Genomic DNA, 24,275 nt, shown 5'->3' on the forward strand with positions numbered 1-24,275 from the left:
GAATCTTAGCCTTTGGGATATATTTTGTCAAAGACTTGATGATAAATATATTTTATCCTATAGGTAACATTTATTTTATATTCAAAAATCTCCTTGGAGCAAGCAAACAAGTGAACAAATGTTTTAGATTCATGGTAATATGGTCAGCTTAGACATCCTTGGAGGCTTGATTTACAAATGACCCTTGCCTCCACTGTTGACCAGGCTAAAGTTTTGCAGCCTAATAAAGTATAGAGCTTATGTGACTGACTCCTGAGTAACAGACATAGTATCATTGTCATAGCCCTGACTTACAAGCTTGTCTGTTGTCCAGAGAAGAGAACATGCACAGCCCAGACTAAACCCATCCATTCTGCTTCCCTGGCAAGCACTGCTACTCTGGATCCCTTCCTGATGCAATCCACAGGCACTCTCCTCATTTCTCTCCCCATGAAAAACACTATTCTAAGCCCATCCTACTCCTCCACGAGTTTCTCCTATAGCATCCAAGTCTAAACAGTTTCTCCCTCTGTCAAATTTAACAGATGCTTAACACATGTTTCTAAGTAAGTTCCTACGTCACATATCCCTGTGCTTCTCATCTGACACTTCCAGACAGAAAAAACAGAGTAACTTCTCTTGCCTGCAAAGATAGACTGGTGCCATGTTACACTTTTTTTTAATTTCTATCTCAATCAGCGTTTACCACTATGCCTGGTACATTATAGACTTTGTTGTTGTTCTTTAGTGGCTAAGTTATGTCCAACTCTTTCAGGACCGCATGGACTGTAACTCACCAGACTCCTCTGTCCGTGGGACTTTCCAGGCAAGAATACTGAAATGAGTTGCCATTTTCTTCTCCAGGGGATCTTCCTAACCCAGGGATCGAACCGTGTCTCCTGCATTGGCAGGTGGATTCTTTACTGCTGAGCCTCCAGGAAAGCCCCTCATTATAGACTAACCAATAATAATTTTTACTTTATCAGTAAGGGCTCAGCAATGCCAAACTAGTGCTCTGAAAATTTTCATTCAAACTTTACCCAATTTTGCATTAACCCTTGGAAAGAAAGATGTAGTAAAATTCATGCACAAAAAGCCTGAACATAGACACTGTTTATTTTACATGCCCTAAAGACAACATGTATAAGATTAAAAAAAAACCAAAAAAACAGCAGCTTTCTGATACATCAGGGTTTAGGGATTTAAAAAAATGGAGCATGATGTTTTTAAATTTGTTTTCCTTCCAGTTTGGAGCATTCTAAGATTAATGGAGAATATGGTAGTCTTTATTTCAAACCACTGAGTTCCAATTTTAGCGTCAGTGTAGCAAGTCCTGCAAGAAAGATTGACATTATTACCTGTTTCAATTCTGCTGCTGCTAAGTCACTTCAGTCGTGTCCGACTCTGTGCGACCCCACAGACGGCAGCCCACCAGGCTCCCCCGTCCCTGAGATTCTCCAGGCAAGAACACTGGAGTGGGTTGCCATTTCCTTCTCCAGTGCGTGAAAGCGAAGCATGAAAGTGAAAAGTGAAAGTGAATGTGTGAAAGTGAAAAGTGAAAGTGAAGTCGCTCAGTCGTGTCCAAGTCGTAGTGACCCCATGGACTGCAGCCTACCAGGCTCCTCCATCCATGGGATTTTCTAGGCAAGAGTACTGGAATGGCTTGCCATCTCCTTTCAATTCTGGGAGCTGGTAAATCTCATTGCTTGTTTTCAGATTAGCAGACGTTTGTCTCTGGGTATTGCCATGAGGAATGCTGCGCTTATTCAAATGAATAGATTCCCTGGCTATGAATGATGAGGAGCTTCACACCATGTCTCATGTGTCTCATACACATCAGTTCAGTTCAGTTGCTCAGCCATGTCTGACTCTTTGCGACCCCATGGACTACAGCAGGCCAGGCCTCCCTGTCCATCACCAACTCCCGGAGTTTACTCAAACTCATGACCATTGAGTCGGTGATGCCATCCAGCCATCTCATCCTCTGTTGTCCCCTTCTCCTCCTGCCTTCCATCTTTTCCAGCATCAGGGTCTTTTCATATGAGTCAGTTCTTCCCATCAGGTGGCCAGAGTATTGGAGTTTCAGCTAAAACTCATACACATATATACTCACAAAAACACACTCACACACCTGCATACTCTGAATTCTTTTCTCTGTTTTTGGAAAAGATGCAAATTACCATTGAAATAGATTTCTTATTTTCATAATCTTCTTCATTGTGTAGAACTGAAAGTATGTATACATTATTTGTGGGGGAAAATGTTTACTTAGCCAAAAAAAATGTTTACTTAGCCAAAAAGAAGATTATTTCAACATTATCATCATGGATATCTTGGGACTGGGGTTTTCAGAGACCATCAGAGGGTCCCTAGAATGTTATACTCTATTTTTAGAACTAAAATTGTCTAATTTAAACATTTTCATGTATGTAGTAACTCGTAACATGAGTTCTGTTTTTATTTGCAATATATTCTGTCCCTTTGAGTACTGATATGATGGAGGTGGGGTGGAAGTAAGGTACTAAGTTCCTTTCACATATCTGAAAAGATATTCAGCAGAATTTTTCTGACCAAATAATATTTGACATTTTAGATATTTTTAAAGTTATTATGCCAACCAAGGATTCACCTGACACCAAGAGGTTCAGGCCACGGCAAATTTACTTGTAGAAATATCATCCAGCTTGTGTTTTGCTTCTAAAGTTTCAAAAAGGATGCATCGTCTTTATAAGACATTTGCATTACAAAATACAGCACAGTGAACTCTGCCATTTTCCCAAATTACCTAGGAATATACAATAGATGTATTTTTCCGTCAAAGCTGGAAGGATGAAAGGTTAAAATTTAAAGGACCTATGACAGTACTCCGATTAAATAACCTAATGGCAAGTAAAATCTGGACTCCGGATACCTTTTTCCACAATGGAAAGAAGTCAGTGGCACACAACATGACCATGCCAAACAAGCTCCTGCGCATCACAGAGGATGGTACTTTGTTGTACACCATGAGGTAAGGAGGACTGCGCTTTCCCTCATGAATCTTTCTAGACCTTCTCTTCCATGTGTAGGTTAGCATCAAGCTGATGGGCCATTGTAGAGCATCTGGTTTCCTGTTTTCTCTGTTTTTCAAGTTTAATACTTACTCTACTATGAAAACTAAACAGGCTGAAATATTATGCAAGTCAAAGAGTTAAGTAAAATGATGAGACAAAAGTGAAGAAAATGTTTACAATGTATATTAACTAATGCAATATATAGCTCCAATATATTCTAATTCAATAGAGGAACTTCTCTCTACTATGACTTCATGGCTTCCTGCCTTACAGTAAGGTGTAGATTAAATTTCTAGAAGCTATCTCCAGGTATATATCTGAAAATGTTTCTACTTAAAAAGAAGTGGGGAAAAAAACAGAAAATAGAAAAAGTTCAAAATTTTTAAACATAAATTCATGTGGCAGTATACATATTGAAGAAGTGTATGAATTCACAATGATGTTGTTAATGAGAAAGAATATAAATATTGCTAATTTTGCTTAAACTGAAGACTACATGTATATTTTTACTTTATAAATATTTCACCCATTTTGAAATTACTGGACAGCTCAGCATCTGAACCAATCATTCATTTATGGTTAGATCAAAGAAGCATGAATCAAAAAAAAGTTTTGAATATTTTTAGATATTTTTTTTTTTTATTTATGAGAAACTCATTCAGGACTGATTAATGAGGACTTATTCTTAAAGGTAGCTGTTATTTCATATCCAAATGACTTGTTGAAATGTTGTTTTTGTAGATCTGGCAAGCACTTGTTAATTTAGGCCATTCAGTTATACCTTTGGTATGAAAAGGTAATGAAGGGAACTCCTATACTTGGAGGATTCTGTTCAGAATGAAAGTAGAGTGATATTTTCCCTTTAGAGAAAGCTTCCAAAATTCCTAGCTTTTTATACCCAAATATCCAAATAAGAAACAAAGAAAACATGCTTCAGGTACCACTGGAGATAGATGTTGGACTCAACTAGTAAAAGTGTAATAGAACTGAAAGAATGAAAAATTCAGAAAAGAGAGAAAGAAAATAGAGGATCAGTGGACAGGTATGTTGAGAACTTACCAGATCATCCAAGCAGAATCTGTTTATATTTGAAATTTGAAATATTTTTCCCTTGTAAAATATCCTTCACTTGTTTTTGAGCCTAAATCTAGCATGTATTTCTACTAGCTGGCAGTTACCTGAGGAGGGATTTGCACATACTAAGAAGTTTATCTATTAAAGGTTCCTGATGTATCTAATATTCTTCATCAGGAACTAACATAATCCCCTTCTCTGAGATGTCTCACCACCTTTGCTAATTTTTTACCACTTTCCTTAATAGTTTGACTTAAGGATATGAGTTTGTTATTAATTTACATGTTTCATATTTACTTTAATTAATATTATAATGACTTCATGATTTTACTGGTTACAAAGACACCATATCACATTTCTTGAGATACCTAATAATATAGATAAATATATTTTCTGAAACTTATGTGAGGAATTTGGGTACAAATTTTCCATAGTTCCACCAAATGAGATCAAATATATTTCAGTGAATTCCTTTCTTGACTACCCTTTTAAAACATAAATAGAATTCATGTTCCCAGAACATAGGGACTAAAAAGAAGTTCTGCAGAGTCCTGGCTTCCGTTAGGCAGTGGATTTGTAAATAAAACTAAACAGTTGGAATAGAGTGAAATCACATATAAAGGAGTCTAAGTGACTCTCAGCTTCACAAAGTCTGAGGACAGTTCCTCCCTCACTTATCCCTTTGTTGTTTAATGCATTTGGTACTATTTTAGGGAATGAAGTGGGGAACTAGATAGTCACAGAGAACAGCATTGAAACATAGACATTACCATACGTAAAATACATAGCCCGTGGGAATTTCCTGTATGATGCAGGGAGCTCAAGCCCCGGTGCTCTGTGTAATTCTTTTCAGATCCTTTGATTATTAACAGCTCAGTATGACACTGCTGTTTGTGCTTTTCTTTCTTGCTTTCTTAATAGATTTGCTACAGTTAATAACATCCCAATCATATTTATCAGAAAGTATCTAATTTAGCCTATATTTCTCTTAATTTCTAAGACTGACGGTGAGAGCCGAGTGTCCAATGCATTTGGAGGATTTCCCTATGGATGCCCATGCCTGCCCGCTAAAATTTGGAAGCTGTGAGTAAATTTATTTTATTTTTGATTCTTATGAGAGCATGTCTTTAAGCAAGCAACCTCCAATTCATTATGAACGTTAGAGAGGCAGATAAAGAGTACCAATAAAACTTAAATAGTGATTTATTGCAAGCTTTCTATAAGTAACCACGTTTTACTTCACTTTTTAATATCCTTTCAGGAAGGGGTTGTTCCCTATCCTCTGGACTAGAAGGAATGAATTTAACTATTTAGTGGAAAAATTCCATTTTTGTTCAAGTTGTATTCATAGAAAACCAAATGGAGTATGGATGTTTATGCCTCATAGATATCATCTTCTTTCCAAAAAATGGAGGTCATTGTGTTTATTTTATATCATTACTGACATTTGTTTATTCTTACTATTTCGACTTGCTTATCAGATGGAAATATTGGTAGATGGCAAAGGACAATAATTAGATTTTCTTAATAATGAAGCCTTAACCTAAAGATGATGCCAGAAAAGAAGTTAATTATAGTCTTAAAACAGTTTTAGATTTGTTTGGATAGCTCATGAAATTTAGTTACATATTATTGCTTCTGAAGACATCTTAGATAAATTCACTTTGTAATAACTTCCAAGGTTTCTACGTCTTTAAAATATGCAGGCACACATTAGACAAGCCCAGGGAACAGTGGCCAGTGGGTTAGGCTCTCTGGTCTTCCCGTTTTTCTGCTTTTGCTTAGCGTGCATGCATTAGGTGAGGAGGAATAATGTATTCCTGGTTTCCTGCAGGGGAGTTACATATAAGGACTGACTCAACTTCTGGACTAACCTAACCAGCTTTCTGTTCTCACTAGTCAGGCAATCTGAGCAACTATTTTGGTGAAGATATGATTCATAGAAGAAAAATAGTGGTAGTGTAGGAAGACAGCAAGCAAAGAAAATAGCAAAGGGCCTTCAGGCTCCTAACAGTACTAATCACGGAGAGACAACTTTCTCTATTTATAAATCTCATTCTATACTAAAACCCAAGCATAAACTACCTACACTTCAAAAACTGTTAGCTACACACGCCATTGATGATAACTATCCCCTCTCAATCCTTTTCCCAATGTAATGTATGTTCTATGCCATGACCTATTACATTTTTTTTCTGATTACCAGTTCCATTTTTAATGATATTATTTTGCATTATGTGTTACTTATATGCCAGGCGGTGTATTAAATATTTGTAGATGAATCAACTCAGCTAATCCACAAAACAACCTTATAGTTCAAGATATCATACAAAATCAGTACTGTTTTTGCCTGAAATGGTACTGATTTATATCTAAAATCCTAGTATAACTACTAATAGTGTCCCCTTTTGCCTTCAGAGATATCTTGTTTCAGACATTTAACTGTATGTTTAGTATATTAATCAGGAATACTTTCAAGCAGTGAGTATAGCTTAAAAAAAGGAGTCTAAATTTTCATACAAGATATATGAAGGTAAGTGATTATTGGTTGATTTAGCATCTTAACAAGGATGATGTTTTAAGATACTCTTAGAAGTTCTTCCTGATGATAAAATGTTTGCTGCTACTCCAGCCATTGCCTCCACTTTCAAAATAAAGAAAAATAGGGAGCAGAGAAGAAAGGAGTAGTGCCTCTATCAAAAAAAAAACTTTCCCTAAAATCCTAACAGACATCTTCTCGGATCTCATTAATCAAAGCTGTGTCACATGACCAATGCTAAATACAAAGGAGGCTGCAGAAGCAAGGCATGTTTAGCTAGGCACACTGTTATCCTGAAGAAAATGGATAGTGAGTGGAACACAGATAAGTGTCTTATATAAGAAAACTGAAACTTAAAGACAAATACATAAGCTGTTTTCTACCTCAGAGCCTTGGCATATGCTCTTTTCTCTGTCGCTTTCCCTTGTTTCTTAGCATGGTTGGTTTAATTTATCCCTTACATCTCAGTGTAAATATTAGTTTCTAGGACCTTCTGTGAAGTCCTTTTCAAAATGTGTATGTAGTCCCATCAGTCTTCTTGATCATAATACACATTTATTTTATACCATTTATCACCAAGATAATTGTTAGCTTTAACATTGTTATTATCTGGAGACTGTAAACTCTTTGAGGGCAAAAATCTATTTTGTTCTGCATTTTCTATCACAGAGCCTAATATAATTTATATAATTATAAATATATAAATGTAAATTAATAAATTATTATTAACAATTATTTATAAATTGTAAATATATAAATTATAAATAAAATTTATATAATTTATTAGCACAGAGCCTAATATAATGTAGGCACTCAGGAAGTATTTATTGAATGGGTAAAGAATATAATCAGGTTTTAAATATCTATTCAGTATTTAAGCCTCAGAAAAGAGAGTTTAGGGACTGTGGGGATTTAAACCTCAACAGAGAAGACATATATTGAAGAGTAGGCTCAGATGGCATACACTTGGTGGGAAAGAGGACCATGGTGAATTGCTGTACCTGCCAGTGGTGTGGGAAATGGCAATGGTTGTACACTTATTGTATAGTCATTTCTCTAACCTGGCCTAACCAGCATGGTTCAGAGATGAAGAAGTTAAGGCAAAAATGATCTGGAAATGTTTTGACTCAACTTTTAAAGGGAACACCTTGCCAAAATCTCAGAGAAGAGAATAAGGAAGAGATAAGCAAGATGATTTTTTGATAATTTATTAAAGCACTATGTAGTAAATGTTTTTAAAGTATCTGAAGTAACTTCATGCATATGTTGATAAGAACCAAACTTGGGAAAGCAGATGTCTTCCTTACCACTCTCCGTGAGATTCTGAATGTCAGTGCTACATTACACTTTCTGCTTGTTAGGGATAACACCCTTTGTATAAGGCCAGATAACTCGAAGATAGTATACAGAGGCAGCTGACATCTTTTAACTGCTTTCTGAGGAATATACAGTATAAGGCTTTGATTCTAGAAAAAGTGATTCAGATTATATTTGGATAATAAGATCTAGGTAAGTGCTAGTTGTAGTCAGGATTTAATAAATGATCGTTTCCTGACTGATTACCAAGCAGTGTCTTATAAACAAGAAGAGAGGGAAAGACTTATGAATAAGAAATAATTTTAGAAATTATTTAGTGGACCTGCCTCATGCAAATGAAAAAACAAAGGCCCCTAAAATCTAAGTGACAGTGTCAATTAGCAGATGCCCTTTTGATACTGTCTATGCTGTCTTTGGTTTTGTTTTGTTTTTTTTAGTTTTTTTAAAAGTGTTTATTGAATTTGTTACAACATTGCTTCTGTTTTTGTTGTTGTTCAGTTGCTAAATCATGTCTGACTCTTCACTACCCCATGTACTGCAGCATGTAAGGCTTCCCTGTCCTTCACTATCTCTTTGCCTTTGCTTAAATGCATGTCCATTGAGTCAGTGATGCCATCCAATCATCTCATCCTCCTGCCCTCAATCCTTCCCAATATCAGGGTCTTTTCCAATGAGTCAGCTCTTGGCATTAGGTGACCAAAGTATTGGAGCTCCAGCTTCAGCACCAGTCCTTACAATGGATATTTAGGGTCGATTTCCTTTAGGATTGACTGGCTTGATCTCCTTGCTGTCCAAGGGACTCTCAAGAGTCTTCTCCAGCACCACAGTTCAAAAACATTAATTCTTCTGTACTCAACCTTCTTTATGGTCCAACTCTCACATCCATACATGACTACTGTAAAAACCACAGCTTTTGTTTTACCTTTTGGTTTTCTGCCCTTGAGGCATGCAGAGTCTTAGCTCCCTGATCAGGGATCAAACCCCCACCCCATGTATTGGAAGGCAAAGTCTGAACCACTGGACCCACCACGGTAGTCCTTTCTCCTATCATTTTAAAATGTTTTTCTTATCTACTGATTTATTTGAAACGTGAGCTTAACATTTTTTGACTAAGTGGTTGAAGACTTTCTAATCTTTTCTTTAGGCTGAAGAGTGTCAAATCAAAAAAGTTTTTATAGGTCCTAATTTTCAGATACTGACACAAAGGAATAATAAGATGTATCCCTATTGTGGAGCTTTAGGTTGAGGCTTCAGGTGTATCTGTCTTCTATATTTAAAACAAGAAATTTCATCATGTAAATTTACTCTACATTTTGGAAGATTTCTATTGAGAGATAAAGGCAATGAGTAACCACCACTTTCACAACAATAGCATATTTGTGGTGGATTTCATACACAATGGAGTTTCTAAGAAATTGCAAGAAATGCGATACTGAATCATTCGAAATAAGTTGATAGTATCACGTTTTGTTTCCCTCTACAACCACAGTAGCAGCCCATTGGCAACACATGACAAAGTATAAAAAGATAGATTTAGGCACTGTGGCTAATGGCAGTGCAATAAACTCACAAGAGCTCTAATTTGTCAAGAAAGGACACAGGTCTAGAATAGGCTTCATCATTACTTACATGACCACCAATTATCTTTGCTTAGCTTTTGAGCATATAGTAGAGATTTTTTTTCTCTAGAAAATGCTTGACAGCAGTGGAGTAGAGTGAATAGCATTCTATATGCTTATATTGGTTATCCCACTAAGTAACTGTGGTGGTTTAGTCTGCTTTTCCCACACATTAACTGTGGTAGTGGTTTACTCTCTTAAATTGTGTCCTACTCTGCAATCCCATGGACTATAGCCCACCAGGCTCCTCTGTCCATGGGATTTCCCAGGCAAGAATACTGGAATGGGTTGCCATTTCCTTCTGCACGGGATCTTCCTGACCGAGGGATTGAACCCAAGTCTCCTGTGTCTCCTGCTTAGCAGGCAGATTCTTTATCACTGAGCCACTTAAACAAAAGGAGATAAACAATGTGACTCTGAAGTCCTTCCACATTAACATTCAATGATTCCAGGTACCACAAGCCCAGTATGTCCTCTTTGGTAAGACCCTTCCATTTGACAAACAAGAGTTTGTCAAAAAAGTGGTAAAACACATGGACCACTTTCCATTCTTTCTTTTTAGATGCTTATACAAGAGCAGAAGTTGTTTACGAGTGGACCAGAGAGCCAGCACGCTCAGTGGTTGTAGCAGAAGATGGTTCACGCCTAAACCAGTATGATCTTCTTGGACAAACAGTAGATTCTGGAATTGTTCAGTCTAGTACAGGTAAGTGCCATTTGGTAACTTTAGATAGGGAAGAAGGAGCCAAAAAACTTTTTATTGAAACTTGCAAATTCAGTTAAGTCCTTCAATAGCAGAAGTAAGGAGAGTGAAAAATTATACTAAACTGGGGAACAGTTAGACTGGGAACTAGTGTAACCTCTATAGACCTGTCATCTTGAATTTGACATGTCATGCCTTTGATTTCTGGTTTTTCATTTGTTTGTTTGTTTACAAAATAAAGAAGTGGTTCTGTGTGATCAGGGTAGAATTGTATTTAGATATGTGAACTCTTTAGAGAAGAATATATGGGTTGAATACTTCTCCAAGTTGCCAGTTAATTGTGGTCACCTCATAGGGTTGTTGGAAGGAATAAATTATTTCCATTAAGAATAAATTATCACACTTTGGGCACATAAAAAAAACTCTTAATAAATGTTAGTTGTTAACATCATCTAGGATCATTTTATTGTCATGATTCAGTAAATCTTGGTAAATTTATAGCAGCAGTCATTACACATAGGATGCCAAAACACCTTCCCACCTCACTCCCTCCACACCTAACTTCGTTTGTAACTCTAGCCAGGAAACTTCCACAGCTAAAACCTACAGTGATTACTCTATTTTGGAATTAAAAGTGGATGGACTGCCATCTTTCTTGGTGTTGTAACTGTTTTACCAATGAAATACTCAGAATTAGATCAGATTTTCTATCAAGCAGTCAAATCCAAAATTTTAAACTTTTGAAGTTGTTTCAAGAAATAAGATGAGCTTAGTTATCCAGGTATCCCTTTTGTGACTAACTGATATGTGATCATAGGGCCAAATAAGTACGGATAAAATCTGTATCCTAAAAATTAGGAAAACTTACTCCCTCAATCCCAATATTTTTAATTATGTTCAATTACTAAAAGCTTAGCAAGGGTCAACAATTTTACAACTGTCTTTTAATTTTTAAATTCATTCATTAACTTTGATTTGTAATTTCTTTTTTTAAAAAAAGTTAAATGATAAGGGCAGAATTGTTCTTTAAAAATTTCTGCTCTCAGAAAAATTTTTCCCTTAAATTTCAAACTTTATATTAGGACCATGGTCATAATCTGGTTGTTCTAAATTCAAGTGATAGGACAATATATCTTACTCTGATTATTGGATAACTGCTGCTTAACAGGACTTATCTTTTGCTCACTTTATAGCATCCTTGGTTACTCTAGAAGTTGAAACGTTTATGTTCTTGTTTTGAAAAATGAGAAGATTGTTCTCCATTGTGCTTTACCTACCTTAGAAATACACATGGCATAATGGGAATGTGTTAGGCTTTGCAGTGAGAAAAATGTGGGCTCAAGTCCTAGTCCTGCCACTGAGAAGCCTGGTGACATTGAGAAGTTCATTTATCTCATTAGAAACTGTTCTCTTCTAAGAATGCGGAGCCTCTAATTTTGTATTAAAGATAAGATAATATAAAATGTTAAGCAGAGTGTTATACAGTAGATGCTCAAAATGGTATGCTGTAGTTGTTGTTATTCTCCTGAAGATATCCCAGAACATGCAAAATACTGAAAATTGTTCTTTTCTCACCAAGTTATATTGGAAAAGATACTAAAATGAAGAGTGTTTACTTTTAAAAATTGAATGCTGTAATTGACTAGATATTGTGACAGGCACTACAGTCAATGATAGACAAGACACATATCTTGCTTTCATAAAATCTGAAGTCTAAGGGAAGACAAACACATAGACTATAATTATCAAAATGGGTGTTAAGTGCTGTGATTAACATTTTTGGGAGGGCAAGTCCCTGCCTGTCTTCTGTGTCCCTATGATTTACTATAGTAGCTGAAACAGAAGAGGCACCTAGTAAATATTTTTGAACTAATGAATAAAAAATTAGTGAATCCAGCCTGGGATAATCAAGGAAGGATTGCTTCAGGGGTTGACTTTCATTTTGTTAATATGCATTTGTTGGGAGTCAAATAATCACTATTCTAGGCCAAGGCATTTAGAATAATAGACCTAGAACTTCCCCTCAAGAAATTCTCTCCCTACTGTCATTAGAATGGAGGTTGGATGATGTCCAGGAAATAGTATTTCAAGTGCAGTAGCAATAGGACAAGTATATGTGAAGGTTGTTGGGAGGAAGGAATGCTTCCACTCTATTCCAGCGCTAATCACCTTGACACGGCACAGGATCCCTCTTTATATTCTAGTTCCTATGTCTGCAAAATAAATGGCTTGGTCGGATGAACTTGGAGACCTTTTCCCTTCTGGTTTTCTAAGCCAGCCTACCTACATTCTTGTTACTCAGAAAAGATAAAGAGTCACAAAAGGACACCAGGTGAGAGAGAAGGGTCCAATTCACCACCACCAAGCTGGCTGGACCTCATAAGTTCGGTCCATTAAAAGTCATCATTCTGTGTTGGAGCAGCAAGTTTATCTGTACAAAGTAAGTGCTTGTCCTTGTCATTTCTATAGGATATGGAGGGAGGGGGAGGAGAATAATGAGCACATTCTCAAATGTAGAAACTCAGTTTGATGTGTTTTCCACTCCACAATGAAACCCTGAACTACACTTCCTTTGGTTCTACGTTTGCTCCCCAAAAATCCACCTTAAAAGATTTCCATGGAAAGAAACAAAGACCTTTTGTAAAGCCTTCAATCCCATATTCACATCTCCTGTGAGGCAGCTTATGGCTTTGAGTTTGGTACCATAAAGGATGGATGACAGCACACTCGGAGAGGTCTGTATGGGCTCTCATGTCCTTGTAATAGGAGACCAGACATAGTCACCCACACAGTGGAAGTGGGTTAAACACAAAGTTCCCTGGATATGGTCAGCTATGAACTTGAAGCCTAAAGAATGCAAAGATCATGACAAATCAAATGCACAGATAATCTAGCAGCTTAGTTTCTTCCCACTAGTCCTTTGCATAATTGATTGTATTTAGCAAAATGGATCAATTTGAATGTCCATTAATAAAAGTGTCATTAGGGCAGCAGTCAGTTTTTTACTAAGAGAAAGAGCAGGGAGCTGATACTTGCCATGTTGCACACACCTATGAAATTTGCATCCTTGACGTTATTTCAATTTTTGTCACAGTATCCATTGCTACTGGGCTTCTCAGGTGACTCAGTGGTAAAGACTCTGCCAAGCCAATGCAGGAGACATAGGTTCAGTCCCTGAGTTGGCAAGATCCCCTGGAGAAGGAGATGGCAACCCACTCTAGTATTCTTGCCTGGGAAATCCCATAGACAGAGGAGCTTGATGGGCTACAGTCCGTGGGGTCACAAAAAAGTCAGACTCGACTGAGCAACTAAACAACAACAACATGGAGCCTTGAAAACATTCAGATAAAAGACACTGAGTGTCATTATCTCCCTGTTTCTGGCAGAAGACTAGGAAGGGTGACAGATAAGTGCACACACATTGAGGATCATTAAGGAAAGAGCAGCTTCTGCTACCTTAAAATTCTCTGTGAGGAGAGAAGCAATTCAGGTCACCTAGAAAGTGCTGGCCTGCAACCAGCACACACATGAACACACACTCGCAACACGACCACTGACCTCTTTCATGTCAAATACCTTTAGATCACTTCAGTGCCATAGGAGGGAAAATACAAGGCTCAATCTAATACTTGCATCTGTTTCAGTGCAAACAGAAAGACAGTCCCTTCACTGGAATCTGCCATCAGTCTGTGGGGGGAAATGAGTCAGAGACTTAGTTTGAAGTGCCCTTATTCACCTGGCAGAACAAACTTGTTACAAGGACACAGAAGGATGAGTCTAGTCAACTTTCAAATCTGATGCAATTCTCTGTTATCCACTCATTTATTCCTTCAACAATTTGCTCCTTTACTCTATTTAACACTGTGACTGACCTAGAGGAAAGAGATGAGGGACACATACTTCCTGCTCTCAAGAAGCTCATGGTTGGGACTTCTTTGATGGTCAAGTAGATAAGAATCCACCTGCCAATGCAGGGAACACAGGTTTAATCCCTGGTCCAGGAAGATCCTACATGCCTTGGGGCGATCAACCCATGCCGGCAACTACAGAGCCTGTGTTCTAAAGCCTGTGCTCCACAGCTAGAGAAGCCACCACAACTAGAGAGTAGCCCCTGCTCTCCACAGCTAAAGAAAGCCTGTGCATAGCAACAAAGACCCAGCACAGCCAAATTAAATAAATAAATGAATAAATAAATAACTAGGGAAAAAAAATGAAGCTCAGGGTTGAGTGATTTAAGTAGCTAACATTCACTGAATTGGTCTAATCCTCACAACAGTCCTAGGATGTATGTATGATCATTTTCTCCATTTTGAAGATGGTATATAATTGAGGCCCAGAGAGGTTTAATAATTTTTCCAAGGTCACACAGCTAGGCAGTGGCAGAACTTGGATTTGAACTTGGGAAGTCTCACTATAGCATGTATGTTCTCAAACATATAAAAAACTGATGATAGACAAGTGTGAAAATGCAACAATATGGTATGTCATGGAGTGTAAGAGATGGACTCTGGAGTATATTGGGAGGTTTTGAATGCTGGTTTTACAACGAATTAACTGCATGACCTTTGTTTATCTTTTCTCTTGTACTTTGGAGATAATCAGAGGATCTACTTCATAGGGTACTATGAGATTGAAATGAGAAAAATGCATGTAAACTGATTAGCAGAGTTTCTGACATGCACAAATCATGTAATAAATATTAGCTATTACTATTAATAATGATGAAATTAATACAAGAAGTCTACATGATGACACTTAAGAAATCATTTCTGCTTGAAATATCAGGGAAGGTAGTTTGAAACTAGAACCCACGGCCTCCTATCTCATTCTACTACACCATGTTTTGCTTCCTAAGTAATTCTTTAAGGAAAGCCCACATAAAAATTATAATTGTAATTAACAGGCATGGCAATGTAACTTATACAGAGAAGCAAAATTGTTCAATTAGTCATTAGGTATAAGAATAATATCACAGCTGTAAAATAAGATGTATTAAAAATGGTTTTTCAAAATGTAACAATGATAACTAGAAAGTCATATTTACCTAAGTCAACAGATACTATTGTGATCAAAGGAAACATAGGTGAGACTTGCCTAATAAGAATGTCTCTTCTTTGTGAATGACTATCATTTATCCTTAGAACAGATCACTAAGAGAAACTGTAGGATCCTATTTCCTAGAGACAGTCTTCACTGGATGAGTTAAGGATGTCTCGGCAGGGTCAAAATGAATGCGGAAAGCAACTGTTTTCACTGACCAGGGAGCAGAAGTGGTGATGGACTTTCATCAAAGGGCCTCGGGGGCCCTATTTTTGCAGCTTAGTACATGATCTCCAGAGAAATAATATAACTATAAAATGTGAGAACAAATTCATAGAAGGGAAGGTGGAGAGGGAGAAGACTTATACAGTCGTCTGGTCCACCTAATCATATTTCAGCTGAGGAGACAGGTCTAGAGATGTAAGTGGCCTAGAACTATAACCATTGTTTCATTATTGGTATTTAAGTATTCTCTGAAGCAGATATTAAACTATGAGCCCCTCCCTCAATGATATTTTTGATTCCTCATTCCTTTGAAAAAGGTAGCATCTTTGGAAAACACAAAAGTTTAGAAGACTTGAAAAGCTTTACAAGGAATCAGTGTCCACTACAATTTTGTTGAAGAAATGAATGGTGGATTTCTTCAGCTAGAGAGAGAATATATTTCTATCTGATTTACCTTTACACTATAAATCTGCCTGTGACTCAGAATTTTTTAGAATAATTTTCACATCTGTTATTTCATATCATCCTCAGAGAATCCTATGAAACAACTAGCATACTATCATTTTTATTCAACAAGTGAGAAAACTAAAGTCAAATAAAGTTAAGCAAGGGATCTACTCTAAGGAACTAACATTTGGGAAAATAAAGGTTGGAAGTCAGATATAAAGAAACCTGCAGTGTTGCTTTACAGAATTATATTCCTGCTTCTTTTCTTCTCTCTCCTTAATTTTATATTGTAATGCATCAAAAATATTGTCTCATCTAATTTACAAGCTTCCCTTGGGGTTACATGATGTGCAAGGATATTTGAATTACAATTCTTCCTGACTGTTGAATCAGAGAGGAATAATTTGACATGCTTAGTGCATAAGTACTTGATGTCTAGAGATATTCTTTCAATCCAATTTAGGTGACTTTTTTTCTCTGTTTTTCTTTCATTTTTAAACTATTACAGTGTGATTCTGATTTTATCACTTTTCCTTTTCTTATTTAAATGTGACTGATGGAAATAATAAATAACAATCTACAATAGGGATAGAGAAGAGTTTATCTGAACCAAACCATGGACTATAGCCTGGGAGACACAGATCCAAGAGGTGCTTGGATTGTGTTCTCTCAGGCTGCAAAATAGGGGATGCTTATAAAGACAAGAAACACAATACTACATAAGTTGTTTTCAAAAGTTATAATTGGAGCTGGCAAGAAGTAAGGGTGCTTGTTAAGCTAGTGTTGGTTGGGGTCTGAAATGTTACATGAGGAGAACTTGAGACTATAATGTTGCAGCTGGTAGATATTGTTTTGAGAATAGCAAGGTGGTGTCCTTAAGTCTGATAGAGTTCAGAAAATTCAGGTTCTCAGTGATATGAGAATGTATGTAAAACCACATCCACAGTAGCCAACCAGATTCATTTTGGTTGTATGAAACTCAGTTATTCCATTTAAATTTTTAAATGTATTCTTTTCTTTAATGGTTAAAGTAGATATACAATGTATGTTTGATAGGCCACAAGGCAGGCTGTTCTAGTTAGCATCATGTATAAACCAAATCATGTATAAGCCAGAATGACTTCCCCACACCTCAATATGTGAAAATTTCTTCCATCAACATGTTATACCAAAACTTCTTAAATTTTATTTAATTTAGGAAGGTGATTTTAAAAGACTTGACGTTTTCCTCTACTTTCTCTAGTTTGTTAGAGAGAAAGTGGTTTATAAAATAAATACAAAGTCAAATAACAGCTCATCCAAAAAATATTCTTTGCAGAATCTTCCCAAAATGTCACACTGTGAACAACAAAAGATAATAATGGAATATATATAGACACTCATTTTTATGGCATTACATGAGAGATGGATTTTTCTTCTTTGAGCTGGTGACATTTTTCAGGCTACAGCTGAATGAATGATTAGGAATAATAACGCCTACTCCTAGGAGGTGAGGTGTAACCTGACTGTGTCTACCCAAGACTACATTTTAGCAGAGTCTCAGGAAAAAATGTTTTTTGGTGTGTTTGTTTTTGCTCTTTTTCTTAAATTTAAATCACTTATTTCTTTCAGATGACCTTGGAGACATTATCCAAGTTATCTACAGAAAAATAGAAATAAATTGGATAGCATTTTATTTACCTTTCAAAAAAGAGATGCTAGAAGGTGTTAACTAGAGTGAGTGTTCTAAATCTCATGCATCCTTTTTCATCATAGGCAAGTGTTGAATATTTAGGATATGTAAAGCCATGCTATAGGGACTTCCCTGGTGGTCTAGTGGCTAAGACTCTGTGCTCCCAATGCAGGGGACCTGGGTTTGATCCCTGGTCAGGAAACTAGATCCCACATGCCACAGCTCAGAGTTTGCATGACACAACTAAGATCTACTTTTCCAAATAAATAAATATTTTTTACAAATCTATGCTATATGTAAAGAACTGTCTCTCTTCTTAACTATCTTTCAGTTTGGTGGAGGGGCATAAATACATAAGTAGCTAAAATAAAAAGTATACAAGTGTAAACAGAAGCTGTAAATAAATTTGAAGTTACTTAATATTGATCAGTAAATGGCAGCTAATTATTCTTAATAACAATCATGAAAGCATAAATGAATGGACAGATGATTTCCTACTATAGAGAATGTAGGGAGCATTTCTTCTACCAATACTTCCACCAATTCCAACTGGAAAAATGGGAGAAAAAAATGGAGAAAGGAACTCAAAGTGTTTTAAAACTAATGTAGCATGATCTTCACTAGAGCCCTCATTCTTTATTCTCCCCACAATATACTTATTACTATCTTATAAACAGAGAAATTGAGGATCAGAGAGTTTAAGGCTACACAACAGGTAAGTAGTATATCTGGGTTTTGAACCCAAATTCATTTGCTTCCAAAGCTAACAAACTCTCCTCTACAGTTAACTTTCTCCCTATTCTACAATGGACTGAATCCCACCCATAGATGAACAAAATATTCAGCTATAGAAGAGGTCAAAATTAGAATTTTTTAGGTCATAATACTGAGATATAAAAATGTGTGGTGAGACACAAGATGGAATACTGAAATGCTATCAGAGCTAGGAAGTGGAGAGTCTTGAATATTGGTTAGGGAGTTGCTTGTTAGTATGTAATACTGGAGATATTGATTGTCACATTGAGGGGACAGAGAATTGTAATGGCATCTAGGGGTTAAGAGCCAAGGTATGTGACTAAATGTCCTACTTTATACAAGACAGTGCCCACAATATATAGTTATCTCTTCTGAAATGTGAAAAGAGCTGAGGTTGAGGAACCCTGATGTAGATAATGGGAATCCATTATGGTATTTTAAGGTATTTATAAATACTTCAAAATGATCATTCTGACCCCAAAACTTAGGGAAAATTGGAGTTAGGACATGACTGGAAACCAACGAGGCAGTTCACAGATTATTGTAGATTTACATTGTAAATCTCTAAAGAGTTGAGTGTTGACCATGAGATAAGAGACAGACTGAGAGATACTGCACAGGTGAAATTAAAATTGTGATGATCAATTGATTTGTTTCTCTCTCTTTTGGAAGCCTTACTTAACACCCAAGGATTAATTCCAGGTTTTCAGACTGAGTGGATAGACAGATGAGTGTGCCATGAATTTAGAAATGGATGCTCAGTGGAAAAGAAGCCCTGCTGTATGCTAGTCATTATTTTTTATGAAAAGGTTTTAATAATATCACTTTTGAACATATTTAGTCAGTGATAGCAGTGAAAAATCACTATCTATGAGTTATCTAGTAGATATTTGGAAATGCAGTGATTTTGAAAGCAATGTCACTTAGAGATGCAGATTCCCACAGCCATCTGGATCAAAATGACATTAGGAGTAGGGGTGAGAAAGAAAATTTCTTATTAGAGTTAAGAAGAAGATGGAAATGACAGCTGAAGACAGAACTATACCAGGGACTTCTGCATTTGCTTTGCAGAAAGATGAAGACCCGTGCCAGAGAGACAGGAAGAACTCAATACCCTATGGCTGAAATAACCAGTGAGTTAGCAAAAGAAACTGAAAATGAGAGAGAAAAGGAGAATGTGACTCTACAGAGCACTATCGAGATGGCAGGCACATCCAGCATTGCTCAATTTTTAACGCTACGAAGAAGGTGGTAGTGGACATGAAGACTGAGATCTCCTTTCAGATTGAGATGTTCAGTTATGGATACTAAGAGATCGTGAGAAGTTCTGACCATATTATAGGGGCTGAAGCTGGGTGGTCATGAGCTGAGACATAAATCATAGGATGAAGAGAGAAAAGTTTTGAGTTGAAGAGGAGGAGGGAGATAGAAAGATGTGAATACCAAAAAAAAAATGTTTTCTTAGTAAGAATACACCTAGTTCTCTCCTACCCATACATAGATAACTGAGTATATATTCAGAATGAATAAAACTAAAAACTTCAAAGATTTGTAATTAGGCAAAACCACTAAAAAAAATAATAAAAAAATTAATAAATGAATAAAAGAAAAAAAGACAAGAAACTATAGCATCAACTTAGGAAAAACTACACCTCCTACAATTTGAGTTGTGTGTTCATTTCTTTGGGCCTCTAATCAAATCAGACTTTGTCATATATAAAGACCATGGATATGCCTAGCTGGCCAGTTGTTTCCCAGACTGGTCTAGGAGTCCGGACAAGTTCAAAAGCTAGTGACAAATATGGATTTTCCTGCCCCCATCGTAAAGGATGATTTGTGTGTTTAGGTGGGACCTGAAAAATTGCATGTTTCAAAACCTTTCCAAGTGATTCTGGTGAAGATATTCCTTAAAACAAATTTTGAGAATTCTGTCCCACAGTCCTCATTTCAGAGATCAGACTAAGCTGAATCCAAGGTCAGACAGCTAAGCAAAGAAAGGGCTGGAGCTGGAATTCAGCTCCCCGACTTGAACAACAAAGCTCCTTCATTAGACAATCTGACTCTTTTCTGCAATGGACATACTGGGGATCTGGTGTCTTCTGATGCATTGGTGTCTGTCATCAGGATCTAATTCATTGCTTTCAGAGTTACGAGTGCCAATCTGTAAATATATGTTCAGATTTGTCTCTTCAATGTATCATCACCAGGATTATGACATAAGAATATCAATGAGACCTCAGGCACCTGTCTCATCCTCAGTGCCTTTTTGGTGTGTTTTATTTTTAAACTAGAATTTTTTTTTTTATTACTTTTTTTTTTTGATGTGGACAATTGTTAATGTTTTTACTGAATTCATTACAATATAGCCTCTGTTTTACATTTTGGATTTTTGACCTCCAGGCATGTAGAATCTTAGCTCCCTGACCAGGGATTGAACCCACAAGGCCTGCAGTAGAAGGCGAAGTCGTAACCTTTGGTCAGCCAGGGAAGCCCCAGTGTGTTTTGCAAATGTCTCTTTTCTTTCCAGGATAACAGGTTTTCTCTCCAGGAACCAGATGTTATGCGGAGAAAGGCTATGTCTAACCTCCAGGTTCCTGCTACTGACAGAAAAACCGAGAGATTTCTTTTCAAGGTCAAATTGCTCACCTTATTATTGTCTGTTTTACCCTCTAGGAGAGTATGTTGTTATGACCACTCATTTCCACCTGAAGAGAAAGATTGGATATTTTGTTATTCAAACATACCTGCCGTGCATAATGACAGTTATTCTCTCCCAAGTCTCATTCTGGCTCAACAGAGAGTCTGTTCCAGCAAGGACTGTCTTCGGTAAGCGCCAATCGAGACACACGTGCCAGGGTCACTTGCAAGGGCGAGTTGTTTCATACCTGTGAAGTTGCAGATAGAATGAAAAAAAATAATTACACACTAAATCTGAAGTTAGTACCACAGAAAGGTTCAAAGTATTACCATTTTCATTATGACATGATTGTAAAAAATTCTTTTTTAAAACAGCAAGCTGTTTTAGTGCATGTTAATTGATGGGATTAATGAACACTTGATTTGCTGTTTTAAGAGAGAAATGTAATGAAGCAGGCATAAAATGCTTCATGATAGATTAATATGTACACATAGGAACACTTATACCTAAACCATACATTTAGAATACGTAATCAAGTGTCAGTATATTTTTTGAGAATATGAGAAAATATCAGCAGAACTATTTCCTTAATATATGAAAGCAGGGATTCTTTATATAGAAATAACTTAGTGATGACCACTATACCAGCACAGGAATATCTCATTTTTACTAATGTGGGCACTTCTGAAGGTCATATTTTTTCTATGAAAATATTCTAAATGCCTTAGATACTTTGAGTTAAGTCAATCTAATGGAAAATTATTTAAAGGGTAATAACTTTTTACTAATAGGAAAACTCATGCCTAATTCATTGTTTTAGAAGTGTGTATTTCATATAAAGAGCTCCTGCCTGTATTATAGTACACTGTCTTAAGTATACTTTTCAGAATAATAAACACAAGATTTCATTAACAAAAACTTGATGATTCATTCACTCATTTAGTAATTGACTTTTTTGTTTGAAATCTACTATGAGGTCCTACTGTGTTCTAATGTTGCTGTCACCATAACATTACCCGCTCCTCTCATGAATTTGGGAGTTTAAAATTTGAATAGCAATAAAATCTTGCAGAATACTTATTGAGTGTTTTTATGTAACGCTCTGTTCCATGATATAACTCTCTAATCTCTTATTTAACATTAGAAAAATTCTCTGTAATATTACCTCTGTGTTTTAGACAAGAAAGCTAAGGAACAAGAGACTAAGTACTGGGTTGGCCAAAAAGCTCATAAAGCCCGAATGAACTTTTTGGTCAACCCAATTGCCCGAGGTTAGAAGCTATGAGGCGAAGGAATCTGGAATAAGATCCAGCCTCTTAGCTTTAAAGCCTGTGCACTTAATGATGATGATGTACCCCTCCCCATGTACTACCTGTTCCATGACAAGGCGTGGAATGGGGTTGTTGTAGGCAGCATAATTCATTTGGAAATAACAACCACATATTCAATTGATGAAAGGTACAATTATCAAGGTTCATTCCAAGGTTCATTCAAACATATAATAGGCACATGCTATGTTTACAACCCTTTACTACAAAATAAAAGGCTTCAGATGCTTACAGTCTAAACTGAGGATTGTTCTTGTGCAAAGACTCCTGTGGCATCATGGCTTTATCCCAGGAAAAAAGCAAGACTCTGCTACCAGGGCCCAGAAAAGAATCTGGGCAAGTTGCTTCTGGGTTGGAAACCACCAAATCTTTGCTGTGACATCAGCCTAAGAGCCCAGCTAAATAAAGACCCAAAATGATTCCAGCCACCGGGCAGAAAAGTAGTTAATTTAAAACTCTTTTTTTCCCTTATCACAATTTGTAAATATTAACTAGTGTTTAAGCCACTTATGAGAACTGAAGATTGAACTCTTGTCAGATGCTCACTTCTATATATGTATGTAGTTTGAGCCCTTTGTTCATTTGAATGTTTTCATTAGAACAAATGAGATATTTCCTTTATGTTTTATGTTTATTTTTATAGAATGAGCCCAGCACTATAGTAAAAATGATTTTTTTAAAAGCTCACTTTCCGCCCCCTCTGTCCCCAACAAATCCTACTCTTCCTTTTTGGAAGTTCTATAAAGCACTTTGGGATGTTTTATAAGTCAAAAACCTTGCTCTTAACAGTTTCAACAGTCTGCTCTCCTAGCCAGCTCAAACCCTTTTGATGAACATAACTACATATCTGTAAATACAATTGTGGCAAGTATTTCTGTGTATCAAGTTATATATTTCTAATGGTTTAAGCTCAATAAAATCACAAATGCAATTTTCCAAGACCTTTAGCCTTTTAAAATTTATTTAATACACATGTCTCCATTCTTTTTAGTTTGTACTCAGCACATTCCTCTGAGCTGTGGGGATGACTGAGAGGGTTGCAGGTATTTGAAGAAAAAATATCAAAAGGAAAAAGAAAGCAAAAATTATACCTTGCAACAGTTTATTAAATGGCATCCAGAATGCAACAAAGGTGAAGCCATTTTATGTCTTAAAACATCATCTTCTTGACCTTCCCTGCTCTTTCTTATTTGAAGACAATGTGGTCATGTGATTTCGATTCCAGATACACCCACATTTTTGGTTCAATCTTGTCTTTTAAGTGTTGGTTACCTATAAAATGAGAGTATAATTAAAATAAAACAGTGCCATTTAGAAAATTAGGTGAGAAAAATAAAATAAAATTTGTATATTGCCAGCCTCAGTACTTGGAACTTAATAGATGCTCAACACATTTTTATTTTTTCCCCTTTCTCTATAGCCGGAATTGTAAGACAACAACACACACACACACACACCATGCGTCTCTTCATGCTACTCTTAACTGTTTTTAATTTATGTATACATTTTGTTTAAGAACTTCTATTCCAAATTACTTTTAGCAGTTGACTGTCCACATAAACCAAAATTCAAAAAAAAAAAAAATGGAATTCACTTTAGCAGGGATTTATCCAAAAGGAGTGAAGCTGTCAACAATAAGTTATTAACTTTGCCCTTAGTAAGTATCAGGCTCACTACTTTATTACATTATTTTATTTTATACTCACAGTAGCCCTCTGAGTTAGACTTATTCAAATTAAATTACAAGGGAATAATTACCAAAAAAACTCCAGAAGTTCAGACTTGTGAGACAATCTTCCCAAGGTCACTCAGCAATTACAGAGCTGGGGTTTGAAACTGGGTTGCTCTGTTCCCCAAATACTGACATTTAATTACTTTGCTCTTT

The 24,275-nt window shown here is 36.4% G+C and overlaps 1 protein-coding gene and 1 long non-coding RNA gene across 2 annotated transcripts in view; one reads left to right on the plus strand and one right to left on the minus strand.

The window, feature by feature from the left end:
• The window catches only part of GABRA1 (gamma-aminobutyric acid type A receptor subunit alpha1), a 55,919-nt gene that overhangs the window by 24,160 nt on the left and 7,484 nt on the right, over positions 1 to 24,275 (plus strand). The window contains exons 5-8 of the mRNA XM_081504621.1: positions 2,769 to 2,989; positions 5,107 to 5,189; positions 10,144 to 10,287; positions 21,098 to 21,250. Coding sequence (XP_081360747.1) covers positions 2,769 to 2,989; positions 5,107 to 5,189; positions 10,144 to 10,287; positions 21,098 to 21,250 — 601 coding nt within the window. The remainder of the gene's footprint in view (positions 1 to 2,768; positions 2,990 to 5,106; positions 5,190 to 10,143; positions 10,288 to 21,097; positions 21,251 to 24,275) is intronic.
• The window catches only part of LOC145511418 (uncharacterized), a 73,929-nt gene that overhangs the window by 13,527 nt on the left and 36,127 nt on the right, over positions 1 to 24,275 (minus strand). Inside the window, exons 2-3 of the long non-coding RNA XR_014057839.1 lie at positions 23,482 to 23,662; positions 21,169 to 21,309 (exon numbers count right to left, since the gene is read on the minus strand). This is a non-coding gene — a long non-coding RNA (uncharacterized LOC145511418). The remainder of the gene's footprint in view (positions 1 to 21,168; positions 21,310 to 23,481; positions 23,663 to 24,275) is intronic.

The sequence above is a fragment of the Giraffa tippelskirchi genome, chromosome 6 (genome assembly GCF_054371585.1).
Source record: "Giraffa tippelskirchi isolate mGirTip1 chromosome 6, T2T-mGirTip1v1.2.pri, whole genome shotgun sequence".
Classification (NCBI taxonomy): domain Eukaryota; kingdom Metazoa; phylum Chordata; class Mammalia; order Artiodactyla; family Giraffidae; genus Giraffa; species Giraffa tippelskirchi.